Source organism: Durio zibethinus, chromosome 22, assembly GCF_047325235.1.
Source record: "Durio zibethinus cultivar Kanyao isolate XHJ-2024 chromosome 22, ASM4732523v1, whole genome shotgun sequence".
NCBI lineage: Eukaryota > Viridiplantae > Streptophyta > Magnoliopsida > Malvales > Malvaceae > Durio > Durio zibethinus.
This window is the reverse complement of record NC_143183.1, coordinates 13,851,112-13,859,545: the sequence shown is the minus strand read 5'-3', so window position 1 is coordinate 13,859,545 and position 8,434 is coordinate 13,851,112. Positions and strand designations below refer to the sequence as shown.

Sequence of the window (8,434 nt, the reverse complement as noted above, 5' to 3'; positions counted from 1 at the left end):
TTAATAAAAAAGGATACTGACGATGAAGAGAGGTGCCCTTTTCAATAACCTTCTTTATTTTTATTTTTTTGAATATAAAATGTAAATTTTAATTTCAATTAATTTATATAATTATTAATATAATATTTAATAAATTTAATAGTTAAATTTCAATATTTCCAACTTTTTCTCTGCCACGTCTACCATAAAAAAATTTCTCTTAAACTTAAAAACTGTATCCTCTATTAAAGAGAAATCGGGGCGTGTTCACCGATCGGCAGAGGAAGAAATATGGACAGCGCAGTGAACAAAGTGGGGGATGAATGGCCCACAATTTTATACCCTATACTCTATATAAATACCAAACCAAACGAAACAGAACATGAGTGAATTTTTGTAAATATGTATTTGTACTGCAACATATTTTCTAACATTTTTGCTATTGAAGTTTGGTCAGGCTCAGGCTCCAATTTATCCACCTCATCATCTTTTGCCTGCACAAGATATCTCCCCATCACCAGACAGGACAATCGACCCAAACATTTCTCTAAATTTTTCTTTTGCTTGCCGCTACTCAAAATCTACGTTTTCTTTTAGCACAGTAAACAAAAATTTACACAACCGAACTGAATCAAATAAAAGTATAGGCATATATAAGAAGTGGCACAATCAAAATGGATTGGAGACAAAGAGATTAATAATAAAAAAATGGAGGGTTACTCTTATATGTGCCAGACATATACATATACACCCTTCAGTTGCACATATTATGTCAAAAGATTAGTTTACTGACCTATTCTGGAAAATTTAAAATCCCAAAAGAGAATGGTAAAAAATAATAATAGGAAAAAGAACCTCCATTACAGCCCCAAAACATGGAAAAGTAGGTGTTTCTCGTCCTTGCTTTTCCTCATCCCTATTCCCTAACCATCTTTTGCCCAACAAAAATTTTTAACAACCTTTTTTTTCCTATCTTCTGCCCCCCATCAATCCAATCAAATTTAATTAGACTTCAGCATCAACCTTGTCAGATTATAAACACAAGTGTCCTATATGTTGGATACACATTGCAAGCACAATCCACAAGGAACAATTTCCCCACCACTGAATTATACTCCGCAAAATTGTGGGTTGAGTTATATGCCACACGATAGCTTCAATCATCCTCTGCTTGCTTCGGCTGCCAGAGTATGCCGTAATTTCTGGGCAAGAAACCAGTGTCCCCATCATAAATCTTCAGTCCCCAATCTAAATAAATGCTCTTTTCATTGCTCATCTTTTTCTTGTTCCCTGTATGGGGGATTGCAATATGAAGCAGAAAGGTACATGATTCTATTCACCAGCAGGGTGTTTCTGCTCTGCTGGTTTTACCTGAACAGTAGCACGGACAGCATGAACATATGGGAAGCCTGGCACAAGCTGATGCGGCTTTCCAGAGGACTGTGTAGTAGCCAATTGAGCAGTATGGATAAGTCCCTGTGATGCTAAGCCGCCACCTTTCATATTGCCTGCAGCTGCAGCTGCGGCAGCAGCAACTACTGCCTTTGCAGAGTCAGTGGAGCCACTGTTGGCTAGAGTAACTGTAGAACACATCGACAACATTGAAGTTGATGAAGTTGTTGATGAGCCTGGAGGCTGTGTCTGCTGTTGTTCATTACGCTGTCTTTGAAGATAGTACCCACCTGCAGCTGTTGCATTAGCGGTTGTACTTGGTGAGTGTTGAGCTTGGGCCTGCATGTAAACATTTGAGAAGAACAGTTGCGCTTGTTGCGGTGCATGCTTTTGATGCAGATGCTGCTGCTGTAGCGCCACTTGGGGCTTGGTTCCCGAATTTGAAGATGAACTGATATGGGCGTTTCCCAAGACTGATGGCACGCTCCTTCCACTAACAGGAGATGACTTCTGACTAGGCACTGAAGGTGAGTTCTTGGCCTGCTGCGATGATAAACTGGATGCTTGGCCAACTTTGTTGCCAGTAGAAGTGGAACCTGTTGTCCTTGGACTACCACCAGCACTCCTGGAGATTGACGTTGTGGGAGAGCCAATAACCATAGGAGGAGAGGGGGATGGAATGCTACTAGGAGGCTGTTGACCTTGTGTTGCTTTAGGATTAGCTGCAAAAGAAATCTGTGTGTGGCTTTGCTGTGGCCGGCCTTGTTGCTGGGAAATATTCTTGAGGGATGATGAAGTTGAAGGTAGAGATGGAGAAGGAACTCGAGAGGAAGTTGTCCTGACAGAATTCTTCCACTGAGGAGATTGAGCTGGACCGCTGCTGCTTTGCACTAGATTTTGAGGAAGTGCAGACAAGGCGTTTGGAAACTTTGCAGCCATAGATGAGGAAGGAAGGTGATCAGAATAAGCAGTTACATTACTTGTTGCTGCTGTCTTACTTCGAGGAGCAGAAGCAGTCCCAAATTGGTGCGGCTTCTGAAGCTGAAGCATCTGCTGTTGTTGATTCCGCTGAAGTTGCTGTTGAGCATTAGGAACATTGACGCCACTCATTGAAGCTGGCATAACAGAACCTGAAGTTCTGGCAGTCGTAGTGCCAAGATTAAAGGTTCGTGCAGAACTATCAATGACATTGTTGCCTGGAATTGTGGAAACAGATGAATCAGACAGATCCGGCCTGGAGAAGGCAATGGACTGCCCAACAGTAGCTGAACTCTTTCCAGCCATGGCCTTCATTTCTGCTTCCACACTAGAAGCATCATTAGCTCCGCGCTTCCCTTCTTCAGAAGCATGATAATTATTCTTCTGTTGTGCTGCTTGGGCAGCTACAGCAGCTGCCATGATCTGTTGATAGCCTTGCCTTGTACTTTCTGAAAGGCTCTGAAGAATTGCATGGTTTTGTGGAAAGGAGGAAATATCAAGGCCAGGAGCAGTAGCACCATTAATGGAGGCAAATGGCATAGCAAAAGCTTGAGACGTAAGATGCTCAACTCCAGCCTTTGAGCTTGAATGTTGTGATGGCTGTTGTGTCTGTTGCTTCTTTTCCCCATGGTTACCACCAGAACTCGTGGAACCACCCATTGAAGCAGCAGTCATCAAAGCAAAGTTAGGAGGCGGTAAGGGCATAGCAAAATTCTGACTATAAATATTCAAATTTGCACGAGATACAAGGCTATCAGCGGTTGATGGGCTATCTTCGCCACCTAATTCTCCCTCAAGTTGCCGAGCTTGATGAGAAGCATGATGCTGACTTGGTTGTTGCTGCTGTTGCTGAAGCGGATGAGGTGTCTGGTTTTTTGAGGCAGAAAAAACTTGCAAGTTTCCACTTCCATGTGGCCTCTGCTGCTGGTTCTGCAAATGTTTCTGGGAGGATGATGAACCACTGGACATGCTAGTGTTCTGATGACCTTGATGGCTATGCTGTAACTGTGTGGGTGGCTGTTGCTGCTGCTGCTGCTGAAGCTGCGGGTGAAGCATTTGGGAAGAATAGAAAGATCCATGAATAAAAGGCATAGGCTGACCATGATTCCCTCCATATGGAGATGGACCAACATGTGCAGGAATTGGAAATGGATAGGCATTATTCTGCAGAATTGCCAAGAACTGGGTTTCATTGCCGGGCACATTCGAGTAGTTGAAGCTCTTTGCTGGGGCTGCAGTTGCACCAGCAGGGGTGGCACTCACTGAGGCAGAGTTAGATGTACTCAATGAACCTGTGCTGCCCGTAGCAGGAGGAAATTTCACTGACCCAGTTCGTACAGATGCTGCTGCAACAGCCGCCTGTTGCTGGCTCAATGGGAAAATAAAAGCAGGGCCGGGCTGAAATTGAATTCACCAGAAAGCAAAATTTCAAAATGTTTGTCCAGATAAATTGTGGAATTATCACAACCTTGGACTTCATAAAAAAATTAGAAAAGAAAAAGTAGGATTTTCTCGGGTAAGAGCATACCAGGATACCACTGGGTGCCCCTGGGGGTAGAGCTTGCTGGAGCAGAATTTGCTTTCTCTGTGCAGCATCCACCATGTTGGCAGCAGCCTGACAACTTTTATCTTTGCCAACATGACCAGGAAAAATTGATAGACCCTGCCCCTTGTCTTGTACAGAATTCACACCTCTCCCAGGAATGTTCTCATGCAATTCTGAAGGGGGCACAACATTTAGATTGCAAGCCTTCGGCCCATAGAGTGAAGCTGAGCCAGGTGCTGCAGGCCAGAAGGGATTCATCTTAATGAATTGCTGGTAACAGTGAATATTCCGAGCAATGTAGCAATGGGTTGCACATCTGTTTGACCTTGGTTGAGTAAAAAGCAAATGAGGAGGCTGCAAAAGTCCAAAATTTCAAGATAAGTTAGGACAACAAAAGAAAAGATAAAGAAATCAAGACCTATGAACATAAAGAACAAAGCGACATGCCCGAATAGCTGCAGAAGATACTGCGCTCCCATCCATGGACACAACACCTTGTAGAGGCGCTATGTATCTGCTCAGGAAAAGAAAAAGTCATTTCCCCCCATTATAACATCTAAACCACTGGTTTAGATCTGCTAATCCCAAAAAAGCACAAAACTAATATCAAATCAACCCAGCTATACCCCATTGGAGGAAGTCCACCAGGCCAGCTAGCCATTGACATCGGCGAAGGCAAAGAACCAGATTGTGCTGTGCAAGGCAAAAAAAAAAAAAAACCAGATCAGCAATACATGGAGAGATGGGAATTTTCCCAGGCAGGAAAAAGAAAAAAAAGAGGATTAATTTTACCAGTTTTCTCTGCACTGGGTTGTTGATGCTGCAGCTTTTGAACATGGTGATTGAGCTTGTTCGCACAAACGCTATCTGTGCCACTATCTCTATCAGATTTCTCCAAATCAAGCTGAAGATCAATATTCCTTTCTATATTTACAACTGGTTTATGTGATTCAGCTTCTTCGATAATCGGTTTGGGCTTATTATTATCCTCATCTTCCACATTCACATCTTCCTTTCCGATTTTCACTCTTTTATCATCTTCCATTACGATAGTCTCCGTCTCCTGTAGAAGAAAGCAAATAAAAGACCATTTATTTATGACACATCATACCAAAAGATAAGTGACAGCTAGGAGACTCACCAATTCCATATCTGTGGCCATTGGTTTAGGATCTGGAGCCCCAAAATCAATCTCACCATCCCTTTCTGGAGATGATCTAGACGGAGGAGGAGCCTAAACAAAAAAAAAAAAAAGGAAAAAAATCTTAGAATTCCATGGTCAATAATTATTTAGGAAGAGAGAAAAAAAAACTTGGATCTTTTAACAAAAACAGGATCCACACCATCAGATCTATCTGGAACTTCTCTTCCCGCTGACTCTCATTCTCGCAAACTGTTGAATTCCTGAAACACCAAAATTTTCCACATTTTCAAGCTTTCCAGACTTGTAAACACCCAAAAGAAGAAATGAATAAAAGGAAATAATGCTCACGCTTTTATCACTGCCAAGTTCTCACGCTCATCATCCAATGGGAGACCAGTTGAAGAAGGATTATTAGCAGAAGGTGAAGATTCCTTTTTTGGCGATTGAGACTCTTCTTTTTTACAGATACCGATATCTCTGCTCTCAGCTTCTTCGGTCAAAGGCTTAGAATCCGGTACCAAATTGCTCTTCTCTTCCTTCACTGGTTCAGACTGAACCAGCTCTGATAAAGCTGGTCCGGCTTGTGAAGAATTCATCAAATCATAAGAACTACCACCATTTTCAGCGACCGGTCCTGAATTCTTCTCCAAATTGGAAAACGTAGCTTCAATTTTAGCTGGTTGATCAGTTTCAACCTTAGCTGTAGTAGACGAAACGCAATTGTTGCTAACAGGTAAAATAGAAGGTGGAGCTGTCACCGTAGTCTCATCCTCATACTTCACCGTTCTCGGTCTTTTCCTCTTTGGAGCTGCAAAAACAAAACAAAACAAAACAAAACAAACCCAAACCAAAATCTGTCACCCAATTGCTCAAAACGCAAAACCTTTTCTTTCCCTCTAAGCTGGAAGCTACTAACCAATTGCAGACATGGGTGTAGCAGAGGAGTTAGAAAGTGAAGGCAAATTAGAAGATGGTTGAGGAAGAGATGATGGGGAGTTAGAGATCGGCGAAGAGACTCTTGATTTAGCATCATTATTGGGTTTATTAACTTCTCTTGCATCGAACTTGACCGAATCATTCCCAATTATATCTTGCTTAGATGGGACTTGTGGCTGCCTCAACAAACCATATAAAACCTCCGCAATCTCGATCTCAATCTCTTCCTGAGCTGAAGATGAAGATTTGGACGAAGATTTCGGTGGCCTTTGTTTCGCTCCGTTTGGCTTATACATCAGAAACCAAAGCTTTGTCAGGAGAAGGAACAAAAACAAAGCCCAAAAAACAAAGAACAAAGGAAGGTTTTGATCAGAAAACTAACCACTTTCTTCCTCGTAGAAGCATTGGAAGAAGATGGAGAGGGTGGAGCTGGTGCTGGAGCCGGTGATGTTAACATCCCAGCTAAACCTGTCCTCACCGGCGAGGTTGAAGCTTGACGATGAATTTGTTCTCCGCCTATAACACCAACGCCACTGCCACTTGATATCAATTCATGAGACCTTTTAGTAGCTGTAAAAAGATAAAATTAAAAAGGAAAAAATACAACAAATCAGTGAATTCAAAAGAAGAAAACTTGCTAACAAAAAAGACTGAATTTCGTTAATCTCTTCCACCTCTCTACCTGACCGAGCCTTTCTAGGCACAGACACGCCAATCATCTCATCGGCGGCCTTCCACGTAGACGAGATAGTTGTGGTACTAGTCATAGCCGCCCCCACCGGTGGTGTAGTTCTAAAAACTTTCACCGGCGGTGGAAAACTCTTTCGATGTTGATGATGCTGTAGATGTTGCTGATGCTGATGTTGCTGCTGTTGATGATGATGGTGATGATGATGATTTGACATCGACAAGGACCCGCCTGTGTTATTTGGCGGAAGCATCCGAACAGAACCTCCACCGGTGGTTCCACAGCCATCTTCATCGTCATCATCTTCGTCATCGTTTACACTTTCTTCAGAACTATCATCGGGCCCATCTTCTCTGTTACTTATCAATCTATCGCCTCTTCTTCTCTTACTCGTTCTACTCAAGCGATCTCTTTCTCTTTCTCTATCTCGTTCTCTGTCTCGCTCTCTATCTCGCTCACGTTCTCTTTCCCGTTCCCTTTCTCGATCTCGGTCCTTCTTTCGATCCCTTAAACGCGCCGTTTCCTGTAACTCCACCTGCCCATCGTCCTCTGAACCAAATCCAAAAAAAAAAAAAAAATCAGTAAATTCACAAGAACAACACCGTTAGAGATGAAAAGAAAAGCCAGATCTGATTTTAAAACCTGGGGAGTCTCTAAGAGAGCTACTTCTATGCCGCCGCCGTGAAAGGCCATTTGCTGCGGCGGCGGCGGCCATAGTGACTCTCCTCGCTTCTCTGGTTCTATCCATCGCCGTAAATTAACTCGTTTTGCTGATAATAAATTAGTTGTTATAGAAACGAGGCTAATCGCATCACTCATCAGTCAATCGTCTCAAATTTACCATAATTAGCGGGAAAATGAGCTCCGATGACTATCTCCGGCGAGAAAATCGACTTCAATAGTTTTCAAGATCTTGTGTTGAAGCAATCTGTCAGGCTTGAATGGTGTTACCTTTCTATTGTTTCTCTGTTCCTCTCCCACTCTATTTTCTCTTCTCTTCTTCTTCTCTCTTTCCTCTTTGTGTTCTCATCTCGTATTTCTTTTGGCTATTTCATTCTCCACAAAACCCACTCCAACTAATGGACGGCCACGATCGATGACTGCAATAAATGCTGAAATACTAACCGTTGATTCCTCGACAAATCCAACGGTTTTCTATGGCTTAAACCATCGTGGCAAGATCTGAACTGTTTGATTAATGGTCTCTACACGCTCTTAACCTTTTCTGAATTATACCTCCACGTGTCTTTTTTTTTTCCCTCTCAATCTTCCCTCGTTTCATTTCACTCACCAGTCATTACCGATTTGGTAACAACAAATAATTAATTTTGTGAAAAAATTTAGTTTTAAAAAATTTTAAAAAATTAGGAAATATAATATTAGGGTTAGGAACTGTTGCTCACGAATCACGATCAACTGAGGCGCTCTTGAATTCCCGAAGAGCTGTTGCTACCGGCTATTTCCGGTTGCAGAGACCTTGGTAAAAGCAACATGACAATCACAAAGAATCTAGGTGACCGCAAAAGATATCTTTCCAACCAGTCAAATTAATTATTCCGGTTCCACGTTTTAAATTTTACTCCATATTTTTAATAATTACTGCTAATGGAATTTAGAATTTTTCATTAAATGTTGCCTAAAATTGAGATGGGCCTACTTGAAAACATCCAAATATGTAATCGACGGACCAGATTGGATATAACCAGTAAAAGCAACTTCAGTACCCCTTGTATTACGATCTGACGTGGCTTATCATCCTTTTTAAAGAAAG

At 42.1% G+C, this 8,434-nt stretch overlaps 1 protein-coding gene across 2 annotated transcripts; it reads right to left on the bottom strand.

Moving 5' to 3' along the window:
* Positions 1-673: 673 nt before the first annotated feature.
* Positions 674-7,683, bottom strand: LOC111307950 (protein TIME FOR COFFEE-like). Of its 2 annotated transcripts, XM_022906326.2 has the most exons (12): positions 7,306-7,683; positions 6,658-7,212; positions 6,358-6,545; positions 5,956-6,262; positions 5,388-5,847; positions 5,239-5,299; positions 5,037-5,129; positions 4,688-4,958; positions 4,522-4,588; positions 4,343-4,409; positions 3,878-4,249; positions 674-3,747 (listed from the first exon to the last, which is right to left on the bottom strand). In XM_022906326.2, the coding sequence occupies exons 1-12, from the start codon at positions 7,409-7,411 to the stop codon at positions 1,312-1,314; spliced, it is 4,983 nt and encodes a 1,660-aa protein (XP_022762061.2). In that variant the 5' UTR covers positions 7,412-7,683; the 3' UTR covers positions 674-1,311. The 2 variants fall into 2 exon arrangements, with proteins under 2 accessions (XP_022762061.2, XP_089607730.1); XM_089751604.1 differs by lacking the exon at positions 7,306-7,683 and having other exon boundaries at positions 6,650-6,789.
* Positions 7,684-8,434: the final 751 nt, after the last annotated feature.

Bases quoted from the DNA above. Each gene is read 5' to 3' on its own strand.
- LOC111307950 (XM_022906326.2), bottom strand. From the start codon at position 7,411: ATGGATAGAACCAGAGAAGCGAGGAGAGTCACTATGGCCGCCGCCGCC. The intron at 5,848-5,955 runs GTTAGTAGCTTC...TTGTTTTTGCAG, and splicing joins TACACCCATGTCTGCAATTG to CTCCAAAGAGGAAAAGACCG. The intron at 5,300-5,387 runs GTGAGCATTATT...TTGGTGTTTCAG, and splicing joins AACTTGGCAGTGATAAAAGC to GAATTCAACAGTTTGCGAGA.